Consider the following 21,258-nt stretch of genomic DNA (forward strand, 5'->3'; position numbering starts at 1 on the left):
CTTAGGTAACTCCCTGCATCTCTCCTCATCTTTCCGAAACTCCGGCATATCACACTCCCTCGCCTTTCCTGTACAGTGTGTGTGGAGTACACTATGGGGCGTTGCACTCTGTGGGGTGTGTGGAGTGGATGTTCAGTGAGCCTTGCTGGTCTGAGCATCCCTTACACGTGCCTTGGTGGGGCTGCCCATCCTGTGTGCCTCTGGGAGCTCTGCTGTCACACTGCTCTGAGTCCAGCTGAAGGCATGTGTTGCTGCTGCAAGAGACCCTCAGGGAGAAGGTCTTACCCCAAGTAAGAACTAGAACAAAGCTGCTAGCAGAAAAGGGAAGGGTTTGGAGCTGGCTTGTTTCTGTGCCTGGGCAAGGTGGTCTGTGAGCATAACCTGAACCTACAATAGACTGGACAGCTCTAAATCAACTCATTTTTGTCAGCAACATACTGGGGGCACCTACAGCTGTATTTTAGAAATCTGAGGAAAGACAGAAGGAAAGAGCTTAAGAAAAAATTAAGTATTTTGTGGACATGGCTGCCCTAATGTGTTGCTGCTGTGGTAACTGGAAGGCGGACAAAGCTGCATTTCAGTGAACATTTAGTTGCATGTCCAACTGGACCTTGTATACAAGAATCTTACCTGAGGTTGCCCCAAGCTTGCCTCCTGTAACCTTGGCACTCTCTTTCCTTAACCTGCATTCCAGCCTAGCGTCCCTTATTGCCCTTCTCTGTACCTTTTCTGACATCTAGTTCCTTCTCAGTGGCACCCCTTTCTGGAGGTGCTCAGTTTACAAAGCTTTTGCTTTTAGGAAGTAAGTACCTTGTTCCCAGATTACCCACAAAGTCAGTGATTGCAATTTTTTCTTTTCCCCCAAAACTAAACATGTTCTTGGTAAAATTATCTGTTCTTGGTGTTGCTCTAGAATTGTGCTACACCAAGGATTTGGACCTTTTGAGCTGTGGATTGGCTGCAGGTAGCTTCGACAAGTTTCTTATCCGCCCCAGTGCTGCTCCCCAGTCAGACAAGATTGTTCATTTCAGGAGGATTCAGATCAGTGATGCATGGTCTTGGTTTCCTGCCTTCTCCCCCACCAACGCTGCAAAAACGGCTCTTGTGGTGTAATGTGTACTTTGCCTGGGTGGGAGAGCCATGGTAGATGTGTTTTTCCTAGCGCTGACATTCAAAGCTTGGTTATTCTTACGAGGGGCTTGCTGCTGAGTGCATCCCTGAGCATTAACCCCAATGCTCTCTCAAATATTAGAATCATAGAATCATTTGGGTTGGAAAAGACCTTCAAGATCATCGAGTCCAACCATCAACCATGCACGCTATTTGCCCGTACCCAAGAGATGTGATCAGAACACGTGCTTATTGACGGCTGTGTTGGCCAACTTACCCCCCACACCTCCATGACTTCTGAGTTGAAACTCTGGGCTGTTACAAGCTGAACTAAATTTTAGGGAGTGGGGACTGTGACAACTACTGGTTTCTGTGCAATGGGCTTGAGGTGAGAGCTGTGCTGCATATAGGGATCTTTTCTATAACAGTATTCCCACTCAGTCTGAATAAGGAGATATGCTCTAATGAAGAGAGTATCTTGCCTTGACTTTAATCCTCTCCAAAATCCTTATTCAGCTGCTACCTTAGATAATGAAGTGAAGGTTACATTTTACAAATGACCTTCTTGTGCTTTTGAGTGAAAGGCGAACAAGTAAGGATTAGCAGTCGGGTCTAGGTGATTTGTTTTTTTTTTTTTCCTTCCTCCGGTACTGGTTGCAGTCCCATAAAATCATAATTATATTAAAAGGTCCAGGCATTTTATGTGCATTGCTTGCTCCATGGTTCCTAAGGGGAGAATGCACCAGGAGGGAGAATAAAACAGCTCATATTTTCTAGTTATGCCAAATGCTTGTTCTGACAAATTTCCCAAATGCCGCTGCTGTTAGTGGAGCCCAAGGCCAGAGCAGGGTGCTTGACGAGGTGCACCGTTTCCAAACTTCACTACAGATGATCGTTTCCTCCTGTCTGCCTTGCCAAGGTTGTCACATTTCTTTCAAACTGTGGTTCTTGCTGTGGTAATTAAACTGCTCCATGAGTGCTTTGTAATGGCTTCCCATCACAAGCGGGAAATTTCAGGCGGTTTGTCAGCTGGAATACAGTGTGTGCTGGAAGGAGAGTTACATCCAACTAAAGGCTCGGTTTAAAACACTTGCCATGACCTTTCCTCGTATTCTGGCTCAGCTGACAGTCTCCTGCCCCTGCTCCCCGTGTCTGCCCCCTCTGCTCTTGGCTTTCCCCAGCCACATTGGGAAGAGGACAGTGGAAGTTGTCTTAAAGGCAGGGTGTTATGGAGGTGCCAGCAGTGATGGTCAGCCTGACTGTGGCTGCAGACTGATGAGGTGAAGCCAGGGGGCATTTTAATAGTGTGGATAAGCTTGGGGGTTTACTTTTGTGCAGATCTTGAATTGGTTTCTACCTACTGAACTCCTTACAGATACACATAACCGAGCATGTAAACAGTTTTTCTCCTTTTCGTGGAACTACTCACTTGCTCAGGCGTAATTCTTGAGTGCAGCAGCTGCGTCAGGTCTAGAAAAGTGAATGCGATGCCTTCTGCCACACAGGCATTTCTAAATGTGCAATTTATCTGGCAGAGTTAAATGGATCTGGACAAATAGTGAAAACAATTATTTGTGAATATTTTATTAGAAATATCCAAAATTCATCAAATAAATTATTCAGCTTCCATATGACTAGTCCTGCCAATGATAGGGAAGAGCCTCACACGCCGAAACCAGGCTGCTGGGCGGGGGAGGCTTCAAGTGCTGCTGGCAGCAGGCGGCATGGTGCTTTACAGCCTGGCTCAGGAACACTTGCATCCTTCCCAGCTGGGGTCAGCACTTCAGCCGTGCTGAGCCAGGGCAGGAAGGCTTGCTCTCTTGAGGGCTAAATTGGAGACAGACCCCAGCAGCGCTGTGGGAGAGGTATTTCAGTGCCATGGCCAAACCTGCTAACTCACAGCCAAACTCGGCGATGTTTCACAAACAGGTCTGACAGTCTTCTCCTTCATGGATGTCTCTCGGGTTTTTTTGGTTTAGGTGAGAGTTTATGACCTCCTGCAGTACGAGCATGGGCCAGATGATGTTCTGATCCTAGCTACCGATGGACTCTGGGATGTACTGTTAAATGAAGAAGTGGCAGAAGCTGTCACTAACTTTCTACCAAACTGTGACCCCGATGATCCCCACAGGTTTGTGCTCATCCCTGATTTTCTAGCTTCTCTGCAGAAGAGCACTTTCTGGTAATGTATTTTTGTAGAAAGTATGATATGAATAACATTCAGTAAATATGCAATACATACAAGAAGACATTTTTATAAGTTGGATGGAACCTCTACAGCAAAGGTGGGGGTTTGGGGCAGGCGGGTGGGGGGTCTGTTATAACTCAGAATTGCCTACCTTCAAAGGAATAGGTGTGGGATCACAGTATCTTGGCACGGGATCCATTTTGTTTGCTGTACAAGGTCCTGTGGAAACTGTAGGAGACTGAGGTCTTAGAAGAACATGGCAACAGGTCTCTGTCTCCAGCAGTCACAGGCATCCACTTAACTCTCCTCTGGATAGTCCCTTAACACTAATGATTGTTTCTCACTGGGATATCATCAGCATCTCTCTCTAGCTCTCACTCTGTATGTAGGTAGGTATGTATGTATAAATACTGCACGGTGTGGTTCCCACTCATTCCTGGTCATGCTGCGACCTTTAAACCCACCTTCAGTAGGGGATGCTCAGTGCTACCAGCTGCAGCTCAGGTGTGGTGACAAAGTAGGTGGAAACAGGTGGAAAGTCTGACTCTATTTCATTTAGTTGGATTCTGTTTCATTTTACAATTTTAGCCTACCTCATCCTCTTCATTTTCCTGTCTTTATCGCCTCTTACTTGATCAGTTTCTGTCTTTAAAACATTCCATCAAGCAAACAAACAAGTTCCCAAACAACTAGCTAGAGCGCTGTCTGCCTTGAGTGAGTCCATCAGTCAGTCTGCTGCTGAGATCAGTGTCACCGTGAATTAAAACATTGCGCTAGAGATCAGAAGTCTCTCACTTGTAAAAGGGAGGACTGAAAGTGGAAAGAGCTTTATCCTTCCCTAGGGACTTTTCAGGAAGGGAAGTGTGCGTTGCTCCTGAATTCAGGCCTGGCCGTCGCTGTCTTCTGCCCTTGCCCTGGGCTGAGAGAGCAGAAAAGAGCTTTTATGCATCCTCAGTTGGCCCGCAGAAAGTGGAGCTTCAGAAATAAGCTTTGGGATATCTCGGCAGCCAAGTGAAAACATACAGGATGGTGCGAGAGCTCAAGTTACAGTTGTTTAGATGTGGCAGCTCTTGAGGGCATGAGGAAACCCATCTCAAAATGGTTGGTGTTTCTCATATTTCTGAGTGGTCATCTTCACAGGTCAGCCCTGTTCTCCATCAGCAAACAAGGAAGATAACTGGGTATGGACACCCTAACAACCACTTGGGTTTTGAAGTGAGAGCAGCTCCAAAGTAATTTGCGAGCAGTATTGTCTTGCCCTGACACTTACAAACATGGAATGCAAAAAGAGGTTTTGTTGCAAGCACTCAGTCGTTAGGGGAATGGATGATTAGCATGAAGCTGCAACTGCAATATTTTGACTTTCCCCACCTCCTTGCGCTGAAGCGGAGATGTGGTATGAATGACAGCCAGGGCTGTCTCTACTTCAGCAAGACATGGAAGTGTCTCTGCTCTCTCTCTGGGAGGACATCAGGCAGGATTAGCAAGGGGCACTTCCAGGGCATCTGGCAATATGCTATGCATATATGCCATTAATTTAAGGTAGGAGGAGATGACCCACCCAATCTACTTTCAGTTATTCTCTAGCACTGTTCAGAGGTGCTAGGGAGCTTCTGCTCTCATTTCTGCACCCCTGAGTCTCCTCTTGCAAAGGCACCTGGTAAAGTGTAATACCTCTGCCCTGCTCCATCTCCACTCTCATCTAGTCATTGGGAAAGGTTGGCCCTTCCTACCGTCCTCGCTGGTCCTGTCTGTTGTGAATACAGTCTGGGTGTATTGTGTCTGTCTTGTTGCTTTTGGTCTTTCCAAAGCTGGTGATGGCCACCACGTTTGCTGCAGTAGGAATGGGAATTCTTTGTTCACTCTTTTGACTTGTTAAGTGAGTAATTTTTCATCCATTATAAAGCAGTCATAGAAATCAAAGACACTAAAGGAAAAAAAGACATTTTCTTTGTTTCATTCAGATTTGTTTGTGCTGGTCTAGCCCCAGTCATTGTGGGGGATTAGTCCCTGTTTGTGCCAGTGTGAGTACAACACACTCCAGAATTGGGCCTGCTGTATTATGAGTTAGAACAAACACATTTATTAGCATTTGACCTACTGGTCTGTGAATGGACATCTGAATCGAAAATTAATTTGTTCTTTTTAAGTAACTTTGTGCCAGGTCATTTAGAGGCTTATAAATAGTGGTGGCAAGACATTTCTCATGCCAGCTTGCAAAGGTAATTAGAGCAGTCCCTCATACAGTTTACAATTATATTTATGAAAATTACCTTTGTGGAATTGCTCTTGCTGCTTGGTTGTAAAGAATATTTAAAGGGTTTAAAGTACTGTGTGAGAGGTTTTACGTAATTACTTCACAGTGGTCCAAATGAGGTATAACTAATGAATTTACAATAGCATAGCAGCTCAGACTGTGGAGCTGCATTCATTCCTCTCACTAGTCAGCGACAGGAAGATCTTGTTTGCCATATTATCACTGTTATGTTTAAAGGAAATGTTGTCCCACAAAATGTCAGGTTCTGTGATGGGTGTAGTGACATAGTCTGTGGTGAGGTGATCAGCTGGAAATGTGAAATCTCCAGGGATGTAGAAAACTTGTCAGAACGTAAGAGACTTTCCCCCTGGGTTTGGTAATGCTGTGGTCTTCTGGAGAACCTACCTGTGGAGCAGACTCTGGATCTGCCTGACCCAGTAGCCTACTTATTCCATGACAGGAGCATATTTAAAAAAAAAAAAAAAAAAAAAAAAAAAAGAGGCTAGGGAGGAAGATTTTAGAGCTGCAGAGTACTTATCTGTTAAGTAATTAGCTCTTTAAGGGAGCTATATCCCTCCCATTTGAATTAGAGGTCATTTTATAGGCTGATGGGTAAGAGCTTACAGCCCTTGGCAACGCTCTTGGGACTCTCTCCTGCGGATACTTACTGTCAGAACTGTGTTTGTTACCCACAGAAAAACATCTTTGAATCCTGTCAAACACAGCATGTGCCTGGGCATCTCCAAGTGCAGGGAGAGCAAAGTCCTTGGGTCTGTCTTCACCCACACATGCAGACACAGCCTCAGGGGATTTGGGCAGCGGGTGATGGGCACAGACTTGATTAGAGAACCATTCCTCCATGAGGGTTGCAATGGAGGGAAGAAGCTGGAGTGGAGCTGGATTTCTTAGCCAGCTCATTTCTTATGGGTATTGTGGCAGACAAAAGCATGAAGGGGACCCTGAGTGAAGAACAGGTGGTAGCAACATACTGCTGCTTTCCATACATCATCTCTCTGAAGACATGTGAAGACAGAGAAGCGTGACTCTTGCCTGTTTCCTTCAGCTGCACTTATGCAGGTTTACCCACTGACCTTGGGAATCTTTTATTTCTTATCCTCCCTCCTGTCCTTTCTCATTCCCTCTCTCTCTCTCACACTAGCTTGAGATTTATGAGGATGCTGAGGAGTTGCTCCACCTCTGCTGGGTGTGAGAAGATAAGAAGCTGCTCAGACAGCAGCACGTTTCCCCCACTGTCACCATTTCTCCTGCAGTATTTTCACTGATCAATACTGAAAGCTTCAGGAGAAGAAAAAACCCCATATATATTTATTCTTAAAACACAAAAGTTGTATTCCAGCGAGGCTGTTCATTAGGAGGAAGTGGATACTTTAAAACTACTTCAGCAGTTCTCTAATGCTGTCTCGCCAGCTGAATCCCAAGTCCACAGCACTGGAGAATAAAGCATTCGGTAATGGACTGCTGCTGCTATTCATCTCCAGGTACAAGAGACTTCACCCTATCTCCTCTAGTGCCAAGTTGAACAGCGTCGCTTCAATTCAGCGCTACACAAGGAGAGGAATATGTTACCTCGCTGCTGCCTTCACCTGTTCCTTTTCATTTGCTTCGATATGCTGGTTTTCTTGTGTATTTCACAGTCTGTCTCCAAGAGAATTTCTGCTTCATTAAAATTCCTTTTTTTTTTTATCTTGCTCTCTCCAAACATTAAGCAGCAAAAGCTTTACACAATCAAGAGCAATACTCTTTCCTTTGTACTCTTCAGATGTGGGGAGCCCTTGTTAATTAGAAAAAGGAGGAAGGCAAAGTTTTCTCGCAGAATGATGGGTGTTTTCTTCTCTTAAATTCTGACAATAGCTGAGAAATCCTTGGAAAAGATGTTCTAGCCAAAATTCACTTGGCATCAGACAAGCTGTGAATAAATATTCCAGTTTCTCGCTTGCCACGTGGAGTCCTTTTGTTCCTTAGCCCTGCATCTGATTTGGGGATTTGAGAACTGGGGAGTGAAGTATGTATGTTTGGGGTTTTTCCCCTTAGAAAATACAATTTCATGTTGCATTAGGACAGTATGGGCAGTGCTTCTTGCTACATCCTGCCCTTATAGCTTGAAGTTGTTGTTACAGACTTTTTTTGGAACATGCAGACAGTGTGCACATGTGTGTGCAAGCGTGTGTGTTAGAGTTCATGCCTTGGGCTCTTCTCTTATTGCTAAAAGTAAATCTTATGTCAAAACTAGTGAGGGCTGGAAATTTTATCACTTGGTACCATTAGGAGCAGGAGGTGCATTGCTTCTGTACAACATTAGTTGGATTTAACATCAAACCTTTTGGGTAGTCAAATGTTGGTTCATTTGCACTGAAGAAATCTTTCTAGTAGAGCAAATAAGTCTATTACTGGTTCAAAGGAGTCATTTGAGTTTAAGGCACCAAAATTGTAGAAACATTACATAATTGGGGTTTTTTCCTTCTTTTATCCCCGGAGAGTGAATAAGTCTGTATTGATAGAAATTACCATTTAATAATGCATTCTCTGGTGAAAATTTCTGGGGTTAGAACAGTCCTGGATACTCAATAGAGTGGTTGGTTCCCCCCACCCCACGTCTCACCAATGGAGATGCTATTCTTTCCGGTTCCTCAGATGGGATCTGGGCAGATCATTTCTGGCCAAGGATCCTGCCTAGAAAAGAGGGTCTTCAAATGCAAACGCTTCTTGTCCTTCCTGGTTTCTGGAAACTACAGAGGTGTGCTTTGCTTCTGGTGGCCTCTGTGTTTGGCCTCATAGAGCCCCACATCATCTTGGAGGTTGATACTTATGCTTTAAATAAAACACAGGCAGACACAATATTGAACTGTTTTTTTCTTGTCAGTCTTTTAAATGTTTGATTAATTTTTAATTATCAAATCATAGAAAAGCTTGCCTCCACCCAACCAAATTCAAAACATCTCAGCCAGGTGTTGGACTGATGAAGAAAAACATGTGATGGTAGCTGTTCACCCATAATGAGATTTCTTTCAGAGGAAACTTCTAAATGAGTACACAGATGTGTTGATCTAGTAACAGCAGGTAAAACGATAAGGGAGAACATATCAGAGCACATGACGGAGCACTGTCTATGCATCACCTTTTGGACTCTGACACCCTTCTGCCCCCAAGCACCTCCTGTTATTTTTTCAGGACAGAAAATAACTGCCATAAATCCAATGCCACTCAGCCCAGCACAGGCTGGGAGTTTTGAAGCAACATGAAACTTGGTATTTCACTAAATTAAGCACTTAACAACTCACATTCACACAGTTTTCATTGAACTCATAAATGTGAAAGAACTGTGGGATTCTGTTAATCTAGTTGTATTAGCTGTAAGTTTCCTTTTCCAGTTTCAGAATAAAAGATTTTAAAATCATTCCTATGGTCAAAGAAAACAGACAAGTTAGTCTGCTTGGTTTAAAGTGTAATTTTGATTTTATTTTTAGTGCGCTATTACTTGCTTTCAAATGACTTTGCCATAGTGTGTCTCTGAAATAGTTGAGCCATGTTTACCTTTAGGTGTGTCAGTGAACAAGGGTGTAGTTTTCAATAGCAGGTAGTGTTATTTGGGGTCCTCAGTTTTTCAGACTACTCCTAGAAAGCCAATTTGTTAAGGCAAGTGTGTTAATATTTTCCTGAAAACTGGTGAAGCTAGGCACCCAAAACGACCAGTGACTTTTTGGTCGATTGGTGCCCATCAAATACCTTTAGATTCTGATGCAGGAGCCGTCACTGAACTGGAAAGGGTTGCTTTGTGGGTATGCCATGGTTTGTGTTTCTCCTGCCTGCTTCTAAAACACTGGCAAGCTTGTCCTGGTAGCTTACAACAGTAAATCTGGCAGGCTGTGAAAACCCACTTTCCACACGAAGACGAGCACTCCCTGGCTGTGTTCTGCCTTTTCCACAGGTACACGCTGGCGGCGCAGGACCTGGTGATGCGAGCCAGGGGAGTGTTGAAGGACCGGGGCTGGCGAATATCCAACGACAGGCTGGGCTCTGGAGACGACATCTCTGTCTACGTCATCCCTTTAATACACGGGAACAAACAGTCGTGAAAGTAGCATCAAGAGTGGTTATAGGATGGGGATCTTTTTGGGAAGGGCCTGTAAGAGACAATATGTTTTTGGTGATCTGACCAGGACACTTCCGATTAATGTAATCTATTCAAAACTAATGCTGGAGGGGTATTTTTCTGCCCAAAAGCTAGGGCTCTGCACATATACTGTATATGATTAAAGATAACCCTTAAGATTACAGTTTCCCTGTAGAAATGTTTTTGGTGCTTAACAGGAATGGGATTTAAATGCTGCTAGCATATTATGGATTCTGTCGTCCCTCCAGGTGGCGAATTAATTTTTTTTCTCAGTTTACGATGTAGCTTGGAAGAGCCATTTCACTTGTGGAAGTAGAAGTGGGTATCAGAAGCCAAGGAGGCTCCTGAAATCTACCCCCAAATATTCAGAAGGTGACTTGGGTCACATCTCATTTGAAAATACCTATATATACATATATGAGACTCAAGAGTTTTCTTCTTTCAAAAAGTTGCATTCATGACTTACCTACGGACAACTTCAAACTTGTGTAATCCTTCAAAAACCCCCATTTTCCTCTCCTGTCTCTTTTTCAGTAGACTATACTCCTGTATTTTAGTAGGAAAACTGAAATTGTTTTCAGTGTGAATATGCGTGTTTACTGCAGCTAAAACAGCCACCTGCAAAATTATCCAGGAGAAATAGGTCACAGTCCTGTATGGCAAGATTTAATTCTGGTGCGAGGAGTTATTTGTCAAGATTCCCTGTTGTGTGTATACCATGATTATACAGAGCATGCAAACTCAGCTTTATGTAATGTTTATCTGGAGGCCATGGTTTCTTTGGGATCAGAGATTTTCATTCATGGAATGGTTCTGCCTGCTTTATTCTGTTGAAAGGATCCCTGACCATACAGCTTTTGCATTAGTCGGGATTCAGTACATTTATTTGGGCTCATGAGTGTATTTTTAGTTGGATTCCTACTTGGTGGTATTGTTCTTGTTATCAGTTTGGATACCCAGATAGTGATCTATTTAAAAGTCCTTTCACTTCTTCTTGCCTCACTTGGTGATCAGAAAGTGGCAACTTATAACTTTCTGTCTCTTGGTATTGAGGACTGTAATCAAGGCTCAAATATCACTGTGGTAGATACAAGCCCTTGGCTAGCTTCAGCAGCTTTTTTCTTAGCAGTGATGAATCAATTTAAATAAAGAAAATCTGAGTAAAATGTTACCAGAGTGAAAGCAATAGTCCAAGAGGGAAACAAGTGAGCAAACCTGCAGCTTAACCTGGCTGCCTGTTCTTTAAGCAGGCAGCTCTCTTACTTCATTGGCAGGAGTTGAAGAAAAAACGAAATCGGAAGGTTCTAGTGTATATTGGCTGGGGAGCCAAGTTCAACCTAATTTGCCCCCAGACCACATTCTTTTGGAGCTGCTCATCTGGTTTGTACTTCTTGGATAGCCAAAAGACAGGGAGCTGACATAACTGTAGGGCACTGACTAGGCAGCTCACAAATGTTGTGTCCTTTCCAAAGGAGAAGGAGGATGCTGTGCCCTTTGCAGACTTTCTCCTGAACAGGCGTGGCCTAGAGCTCACCAGTTTTGTAATTTATAATGTGCTATGTAAACACGCAGCGTGTGTGCGGTATAGCTGCCCAGATGCTTTATTTGATTGCATCCAGAAGTACGTGTGCAACAGTCTCGGTGGATTTAAACTACCCTTGCTCTAAATCTCTAGACCCAGTAGGAGTTTCAGGTTGAGAGCAGGCAACGCAGAGTGTGTAACGGCTCAAACATGCAGCAAACTGCATGATTTTAGCCTGAAAACTGTTACGTGCATTCCCCAGTGCCTGCATGTGATAAAGTTGTGCAGAACATGGATGTTTTATATTCTAGAGCTTCAGCATATATCAGTGGCATATCTGATTATGTGTTGTCATGCTTTATCTATTCTTTCCTTATTTTTTTTCCCTTTACCTCTTTTTCTGTGTGCAGCTGGGTAAAAAGAGAGGTTTGGAGTCTAGAATATTTTTCACATGGCCCCTCACATGCTTTAAAGTTTAAGCAAGAGATCTTCTCTTATCCTTTTTTTTTTTGGCCTAATAAACTTGTAAACATGCTTTTTATGCTCTGTGTAACTCCTGTTGTCTCTTCGCAAATGCAGTTGTGTAGTCCTCTAGCAATTCAGATCCTCGTTCACAAAGAAACTAAAGCTGGCAATTCTGGTGGAGTTGTCTGAACAGCAAAGCAGCTGGTGCTTGCTGGTACTAACTACAAGCCTGAGTCAAATGTTTCAGTGCTTGTGCATTGTTAGTCTTCATTATTTGGTAACATGGTGCCAACACACATACCAGTCATTACAAAACCACTGAGTGCAATGTGGTAGAAATAAATTTCCAGTGTAGCATTTGCCAAAATTTAAAAGTGAAACTTCAAGGCAATGGAAAACGCACCTTCTTGTTCAGGGGTGTTTTTAAACATAACCCTGGAGAGATGGGTTAGCAGAGTGCACGACTTGGTGGGAGCAAACTGGCTGGTGACTTCTCAGAGCAAAATCTCGTGGGCGCTGGTATGGCTTTGTCAATCAGCCTCTACTCTGTTTGTTGTTCATCTGAGGTATTGCTGTCAGTCAGCCTGCTTCTCTGCAGTGACTGGGCCCGGGTCAAGTTGTGTTAGCTGTCAGCCCCTCTCCTGGAAAGGGCAGAAGTACAGTATCAACAGTTAATATCAATTAGTATCAATTAATAAATTCTGAGAACTTCAAAGAATAATAAAAAGTTTCCTACTCAGGTGTATGTGACTGAAATGATGCTGTGATGCTTTTTGTTTTGCTTTTTTACAAAATATCTGCTACACATTTGCATGCTTGCCTCCCTAGAATGTCTCTGGTAAATCTCTGATAACCTGCATTAGTACCTGGGCTTTCACTTCTATCTGCTTTCAGTAGGAGCTTCTTATGTGCCTGCACTGTGGTCTGTGCTCTGCTTCTAGGCATGGTACAAGTACATATACACACCAAAGCCTCATATAAATAGGAGGCAGGAGCCATTTATTGGGGAGGTATTGTGTGAGAAGCAAGAATAATTAAAAGCATTTCCAATTCCCTTTATAGGTCGAATTATTTTGGGAGTCACAGCATTAGAAACCACTGATGGCAGGGAGGATCCATGGTGCACAATACCATTTTTCAGATAGGCACAGGATGGATATTGCCATGTGCAGACTTGCAGCTGCTCCAGGGCTCGGTGAAGCTCCTGAGTTAGGAGCAGACAGCTCGCCTCCTCAAACTGCACCAAGTTAGGCACCAAGTCCAAATTTTAGATCCTTGGTACGTCATCGTAGTTACTGCCTGATGCTGGCAGCGCTATGTTTTTTTGCCAGTGAAGTTCCCTTAGTATCCAAAACTGTTTAAGCCTTAGCAGCAAGGAACCTCAGTCCTGAGTTACATCTGTATTCATATTGCTACTGCACAGTGCTGTGTCCTTGCCTGTCCATGGGCACTGCCTAGAAAGTCAGGCAAGTTCTTGTCCTTCCTGGACAATGGCAAGGAAAGGAGGTAGTATGCCATGTAGTTCAGGTTAGCTGACAGTGCAATGTAACACCGTCTTCTGGTGCCTAGTCCAGTCCAATTTCTAGAAACTCAAAACCAAGAAGCTTCTACCGTTCTTCTGTTAATACTGTTGCAGAAGGTAGTACAGCCATTTCGGACATTTTTCTCTTGCACTACAGCCTAAAACCTTCTTTGTTTAATTTGATGAAGAAGGTAGACATTTCATTTACACCTTAAGTGGGGCACACAACCATCTTTTGGTACATTAAGGCAATGATGCTTCCTTTGTGAACACAAAAGTGTATTGTCTGAGAGGGCTGATGTTCAGTGGCCTCGTGGGGGAGAGAGAGAATTTTTTTTAATACATTCTAAAAAACAACAGGGCTAACAAGCTAAAGGAAGAGTGGTCAGAGTCTGCTGTTAGCAGTGGATTTCCATGTTAAAGTTACTTCCATGTTAAAATATGACAAGAGAGGTCTGTGAGGTACCATCAATTCTGTGCCTCCAGGATATTTTTGAAGAGCTGCACTTGATGTTTGGGCAGATTTTGGCTTTGAACTTTTGCTAGGTTTTTAAAGAACACTACACACTCCAAACAAATCTGCTGTGTTTCTTCTTGCCTCAGCATTTTGCTTTTATTTTACATTTTATGTACAAATACTTTCAACATTTTTGTATCAAACATGAATTGCAAACTCTGTGGAATTGTTGTTCCTCCCTGACATTTTTGGTGTGTAAATAGTTTTCCTCCATGTGTCCTAGATGAAGATATAGCAACGTGGCTACCACAGAGAGAGAGACCAAACGATGCTGTAACTGTGCTGCTGTATTTCTACCTGTGATGTACTTGAAGGGGGATGCCCTTGTCCCCTTGTCCACCTCCACTCTCGTTCTTTTTTCTTTATCTCTCTCTCTCTTTTTTTTTTTTTTTTTTTTTTTACCCATTGCTGCTGGTGTTCTTTCATAGGTGTCTTATTTTGGTCTAAGTTTTTCTGGTGGTTTTTGTTTGTTTGTTTTTTTAAATAACTACCACCTTTTCTTTCCTTCATTGGACAAGTCATCTTGTTTTGAGATCTGTACAACTGTCTAGGTTTTTTATGTCCTGAAGAATGGAGGACCTGCTGGAGGAAGATGTTTTGGACCAATGTACTTCTGCTCTGTGACTGTGAAATGTTAATCTTTTTGTAACCTAAGAACAAAAAATGTTTAGTAAAGGGATATATTTTGTGTTTTTTCAAACTTTTCAGTGCAATGAACAAAAGAGGAGGATGCTGAAGAAGTGTATGTGCAAAGTTTTAAAATAAAATTTTAAATTATATATTATATATATCCATCTACATCTATAACCATTATTATTCTGCCTTTGTCTTGACGAGTACCTAAGTCTCTTTGTGTGTATTACTAATTGTGCAATACAGACAAGTAGCACACTCTGCTTTACAAGGGAATGGATGATTCACTGACAAAAGGTCTCACTCTTGATTTAATGAAGTAAATCCCTATGAGGTGCATTAGTGTATGGGTTGATCTGGAAGATCGGCTGTCGGATAACTGTGTGAGCTGTGTGCTGCCATCAGCTTATGATTCATTGCTCAGACTGCCAGTTGCCATGTTCTGACTCAATGAAGAGCTATGCAAAGTGATCAGCTATCAATCAGCTGTCTGTGGCATGAGAAACTGGGTGCAATTCTTGAAATGACAACACAGTTGGAATAAGTTTTCCCTCCTCCCCAGTTTCTTAGGAATCAGTCTCAAATTCTGCTCTAAGTTTAGAGTAAAAGCAAGGGTAAATTCGTAGATTCCAGCAAAGCAAGCTGTGGTTATTCAGCAACCAAAGATGTATTTGAAGGTACCAAAGATGCAGGAACTAACACTGGCCTTTTTGCATTGTACCAGCATAGAGCCACAGGCAATACCCATCTGGGTTGCCAGCAAGAGAATGAGAGCTAGGCTTGTATTTACTGTTTATATCTTTGAAATACTGCATTGTAGCACAAATGGTTCTCCCGATTCCTATTTCACCTCAAATTTAGTAGAAGAGCAGTGAAAACGCTTGTTCTAGCATTACCCCGGTTTTTAAAATGCTGCATGTGCCTGTTGTGTTCACTGAGCATAACGGAGAGTGCAAAGAGAATCGGTTTGTTACTTTCACTCTGGTTCTTCTCACTCTCCCCCTAAGTCCTACAGTTTATTACTGCAGTCCGACCACTGTGTCAAGTTTAAAATTGCTGTGCAAATAAAACTTCAGCACAGCTTTGCCTGGCTCACTGGCGTCAGCTGAATAAATATGTGTTGGTAGCATGCACTGACAGGGAACTGTTGCACATCAAGTGAACCTAAAGGAGTTTGCTCCACGTCATCCTATTGCTTTCGCATCTCTTATGCCCTAAATTCTGTAAGCTTGAGGTCAAGTAAGGCTTGTTATTTTCATTTTTTTAGGCAATAGATACAACTCTTCAAATTTGGACATGAGTTTCTTTAATTCCTATAGGCAATAAATCCGTGCTTAGCCAAATAGTACATTCATGGTATTCTACTGAATGTGCTTAGTTAACTAAAGCAACATAAGTGAACAATCCCAGTAATTTATTGTATTTTGTACAGTTTCTGTAAAACTGAGGCCTGAAGTTTCATCTTCTTAATGTATCCTCATAGAGCAATGTACCTTCACAAAAAGTTTACTTCTTTATGCTATTACACTGCAGCTTTTATTGATTCCAGAGTTTCTCTCGTGCTTTCCAGGAAGGCTTATATAAACCAAAGTTATTGGACATCCTGTTCTTGTTAGAAGGAAGGACAAAGGCTTTTTTAAAAAAATCCTCCACTTTTTGCAAAACAAAGGATGCCATAACTTTTTAGGGAAAACAATGATATCAGGAGAAATTGTGCTTTGAGAACAAATTTAATAAAAAGGACTATGGCCAAGGTAGGCAAAATGTGTCTACAGGTAGATAAAGAACACGTGATTTGGAGACTCTTAATAATTTAAGAACAATTAATTAATCCTAAATTTGAAGCTTCAGAAATAGTCTACAGCACTCTACCACAAACTACTAAGCAGAGAGGGAGGAAGCTGCAGTAGAAAAACTAATTAGATCTTTACTGCAGCTAATTCAAGACTGATTATTTAGATGCATAGACAGATGAGATCTCTGAACCTTCATAAATTTGAGGCCACCTAAGATTAGCATTACCTTCTTTTTCTTTGGTGTATTACTGCATAATTTCTTGAGCTCTAAAGAGTCAAAATGTCCCTGATCTTTACCCCCTGAGCATTTATTCCCTTAAGCGGTAGAAGGCAATCCTTCAGGGCGTTCTTCTGTAAAGATGGCATACAACCAGCTGTAATGGTTTGGCATCATCCCTGAGCTTCACAGTCATCCCTGGATTTACCAATCTATTGACTGGGTTTTTTTCTTGTCTCTGGTAAATCAAGGCCTTTCCCAACAGGCTGTACCCCAACAGAGCATCTTTCTGGTTTGTTTATGCTATGAGTGGTATTTTTCCTTCCTTCTCCTTACTGTGCTCCTCTTTGATGCAAAACATTTTGGAGTAGTTAACTGCTGTTTGAGATGTGCCACTGCATCCTTGGCCATCCACCTCCTCCCACCACTCGCTTCCTGTGGGTACTGATACAGACAGCATCATCAGCAATGCAGGAATCGCTGGTAGCCAAAGGGACGTCCTGTAGAAAGGGAAATGATTTCTTCATTAACCTAACATTGCTCATTGCCTCAAAATGAAAACTTACATGCATATAATATGTTAATTCTCGTATTTGAAAGGGGAAACTTTAATGGTTTTAAGTTGATTTTAGAGGGTTTGACTTTTTCAGCCGTTGTTACCCCAGTTCTTTGGCCCAGTTATTCTCCAGGGAAACTACTTTTCCTTGGCAAATTAAGAGCTGGCTAGAAGATCCAAAGGTTATCATGCAAGCTCAGATGCAGCATTTAGCTTCTGATGTGATAGTCGTAGCTTATTTCTGTAATTATTGCTACAACTTTTCAGGGACTAAGCAAACAAATCTGAAATTTTCCTATTTTTGCTTTAGGGAGGTAAAGCTTAAGAATATGGAAATTCTGCAAGATATCCATGAGTAAAATTACAAGAAAAGATAACTGTTTTCCCATGAGAGTAACTGCTGAAGACAAATGACTAGGCAATCACCTCATCAGGTAGCACAAATTGTTCCTAAACAGAGACCATTTCTCTGCCCAGTATAATATTCAATAAATCTCAGGGATGTAAAAGCAACTGACACACCTACAGTCATTTCAGTCTCTTCAAAAATTTAGACTGATTCTGCCCATCCAGATTTCTTAAATGTGTATTAGTTTAATTTTTAATCCTGCAGCTCATTGCAGCTGGAGTGTCTCAGCAGATGTAGGCTGAGGCAGCTGTTCCACGGTACAGAGCAGCATCACAGCATGTACTGGGATGGCGAAGGGGAGACAAGAAGCAGCCAAATCCAGTTGCAGTTCTCCAGGATCTAGAAGCAGACAAACCAATTACTCAGATAGGGAATTGCCAAAGAATGTACAAAGCATGGGGAATTGCTACGTCCACAAGCAGTTTAGGCCTTGATTCTGAAAGATCCTCTCATCCCAAGTTGTGCCTGTTTACTTTCATTCCTGGGTTGGTACTGTGGCTAATTGCACCAAATGTCTTATTTCTTACATCCTCCAGCTTTCCCTAGAGCTTTGTGAGCCAAATGTCAACTGCATCTCATCTAGCTGAGATCAAGGTACTCCACAAACAAGCTCCTAATACAAACTTTTTATGCTGCATTTTCTGAGGATTGCATTCACTTTGCTCCCAATTAAAAAAATAAATTTACTTTCCTGGTCTTTGCGCCCCTCCTCTTAGTGCTTGTTTTTCACCAGCACGCATGCAATTGAATTTTACATCTGGGAATTCAGAATATGTTAGAAGAGCTGGAACATCATTCTTATCCCTTCTCTGCTTGAGCACCAGCATAGAAGCAGTTTAAATGAGCCAGACAAGAATCACAACACACCCTTCAAACTTAAGTCTCATGTCCAGACATACAAGTATTTTATGAATGGGAAAAATATTAAACACAATGCTCAGACAGTAAATGTTGCTGTGGTTACATTCTTCTAAGAATGGTGTTTTAGGTCTGTTTAGTGCCAAAAAAAAAAAAAAAGAGAGAAAGAAAAAAAAAAAGATTTACAGTTATGTAAAATTTCCAGTACTGCTTCTCTGCTACTGCTCCTGCAGGATTTCCCTGGTACTGGCCTCACTAGGAAAGCAGGTAGCATGGGAGTCAGGTACTCGGTCAATTAGGAAATGGGGAGGACAACACCCAACTAACCTGAAGTCCTGAAATTAGCTACATGGCACAGACTGAGTTGTGCTAAAAAAGTGTTTGTAGAATATTCAATTTATAACTATATATATTTATATATGGATATATAGAGGAAAAAACTGGCAAGGAACTTTGAACAGCAACTAAGGTGTTGGAAAACATGATCTGTTTGTGCCTGTTCCAGGAGCTGAAAGCAAGCAGTGGTCTGTAAATACACCTATTTTAGCTGTCAGTTACCCAGAGTACAGTTAAGTATATGGCTGTGCTTTTGTTAACAAACCCTCCACCTTTTAGGAGGCTTAGTGGGGAAGAAATAGCAAGGCATCCCTTTCTCCAGGTGCCTCATTCTCAACAGGAACAAAACTCAGTTTTAAAAATGGCACTGGGAATAACTCGGTTTTGTTCATTCTTTAGAGGAGTCAGCAGCTATCACTGTATTGAAAAGCTTCCTGTACCTGCAGGTCCTGGGACTGCACCATCAGACAGCTCGGGCCGTGGAGCTGCCTGCCCCCGGCCAGCAGCAGGCATCTGAGCCTCCTGGTGATTAGTGGAGACAACGATTCTTGGGGACCTGCAAGGTCAAGCAGTGGCTAAACAATGGTAGGACACAACCATCTAAGTAGAGGATTAAATCCTTCAGGACCTACCTTTTTTTTTTTAATATGAAAGCTGGTATTTGCACACTACTCAAAACACCGCTCAGGAGCAAGACCACCCACTCTTGTAAACTTCTCAGTAAAGTCACTGCTCCTCCACTCAGGAAAATGGAAAATAAATAGCCTCATCTCTTCTTCTGCCCTGGAAGCAAGCAAAGAGAAAGAAAAGCGTGGCTTTGCTAGCAGTCAAGAACCTGCACTGCTGCTGCATTTAAGGTCATGGGCTGCCTCACAAGTGGAGCTTGGTAGTGAGGCTTGCGGTTTTGGGGTCCCCTACCCACAACAAGTGCGGGGCTATAGTTGGCATTCAACAATGATGTCGGTTGTTGTCTCGCAGCAGCTGAGGAGGATTTTGTTGCTTTTCACCAATCCCGTGTTGCTCCTAAAAACAAATGTGCTGAGGTTTCTGGACAAATAGTTATTATTTTTATTTTTTAAATGTATCTAGGGCCATAACATGATGATTGCATGCCAGCTTCCCCCAGCAACTGTTCACACTGTCCCTTGCCCTCCCCCAGTAACATAAGATGCAATGTGCAATGAGCCACTTGCTCCCAGGAAGGTGATTCATTTCTAAGAGCACATCTGTAGGGAAAAAAATGCTTTGAGGGTGTTGCTGTGGCTCTGTGTGACCTGCATCAGGGATGAAGTAGAAACCTCAACATTGCAGACATATCCCAGGGTCGCGTTCACAAGGCACAGGGAAGCAGCGGGGGAAGGACGCAAGCAGAGCATGAGCAGCTCTGTTGCTTCATGTGAAAATAAACTCTAATAGCAATTAAGGGAAAGGAGTAGGAAATTAATAAGGCAGTAAAGATTTTTCCAAATTGGTCACAAACCATTGGTTTATCCCTTGAAAAGCTCAGCTGACAAGGATTCTCTCATCCCTTTGTCCCCCTATCTCTTTCAATAATCATCCTTCTTCATGCAAATATAGATGGAAAGGGGGGAACAGTGAAAGGTTAAAATGGAAGTAGGCCATCTTTCATCGACATGGTAATTTTGCTGCTTGGCTCAATGCCAAACGCTCACTGCAGCCACTAGCTGCCATTCCAACATGAGTGAAAGGAAGGATCTTTAATAAGAGTGTAAATAAAAGGCAGGCTGAGAAATGAGTTTTCCATCCCAGCAATCGCTGGCCTAACCTCTGCTGTAAATAGTCTCTCAGAGCAGCACAGATGGAGTACCAGCACCTGGGGATCAAGGCAATCTCTGCACAGTGCAATTTAAACAGCTGGGTACAATTGAAACACGAATTAGCAGGGATAGACGGAGAGATTCCATTTTGTGTGCTAGGTAAAAACAAATAATTCAGTCCTTTTTCCCCCTAAAAAAAAAAAAAAGTGGGGTCGGGGGGGAGAACTTTTGACATGATCTTGTGGGAGGTGCTCTTTGCTGCAGCTGTTAGATTAATTTAACCATGAGAATTTCCCACAAGGCACTGTAAAAACAGAGCCCTAATTTATGATCATTGATTTAACAGCTTGAAAGTGATTTATCTGACCTCAGTAAAGATAGCAAGGACACCAGAAGAATGATTGGTCATTCTGGGCTTTGTGTGGCTGTGATTGGCCTTATTAATTTAGAGCAGAAGGTCTGTTTCAATGTCTTACTGAGACAGTCAAAGGCAGTTGGCAACTGAACCATTTTAAGTACTTTTTTTTTTTTTCTGAAGCATTACTAATGCTGCTAAGTACTAAGAATTTATTCCACATGGAAAAGATCCTCATTAGTTAAGAAATGGTAAGGCTTCATTTAGAACTGCACACAAACAGACACCTGGTCTTGGATTTGCAAGTTGTTTTTTTCTTAAGTCTTTTTTTTTTTTTTTTTTGCTGTTGGTGGGAATCTAAAGCACACTGTGAGATGGAATTGTTAAGCATTACAGTAAATGAGAAATAGCTTTGGAAGAGATAAAAGAGATTGGCACAAGAGATTGCTGGCTCTTGCTCTTTTTAAGGGTAGATTTCAGAAACACCTAAACACTTCATATATTTTACTATTTTTATCATTCAGTCCTCTTTATGGAAATTATAGAGCGTATCTGTTGACAAGTAAATATATATAGGTTTTATTTCAGAAGACTATGCTTTTGGTTA

The 21,258-nt window shown here is 42.3% G+C and overlaps 1 protein-coding gene and 1 long non-coding RNA gene across 2 annotated transcripts in view; one reads left to right on the forward strand and one right to left on the reverse strand.

The window, feature by feature from the left end:
• Positions 1-14,499, forward strand: part of PPM1H (protein phosphatase, Mg2+/Mn2+ dependent 1H) — a 146,504-nt gene extending 132,005 nt beyond the window's left edge. Inside the window, exons 9-10 of the mRNA XM_052789619.1 lie at positions 3,090-3,241; positions 9,502-14,499. Coding sequence (XP_052645579.1) covers positions 3,090-3,241; positions 9,502-9,649 — 300 coding nt within the window. The 3' untranslated portion in view covers positions 9,650-14,499. The remainder of the gene's footprint in view (positions 1-3,089; positions 3,242-9,501) is intronic.
• Positions 14,500-16,937: 2,438 nt separating this feature from the next.
• Positions 16,938-19,156, reverse strand: LOC128142916 (uncharacterized). The gene is made up of 2 exons (XR_008235550.1): positions 18,959-19,156; positions 16,938-17,663 (listed from the first exon to the last, which is right to left on the reverse strand). It is a non-coding gene; the product is annotated as an uncharacterized LOC128142916 (long non-coding RNA).
• Between the last annotated feature and the right edge of the window lie 2,102 nt (positions 19,157-21,258).

The sequence above is a fragment of the Harpia harpyja genome, chromosome 6 (assembly GCF_026419915.1).
Source record: "Harpia harpyja isolate bHarHar1 chromosome 6, bHarHar1 primary haplotype, whole genome shotgun sequence".
NCBI classification, from domain to species: domain Eukaryota; kingdom Metazoa; phylum Chordata; class Aves; order Accipitriformes; family Accipitridae; genus Harpia; species Harpia harpyja.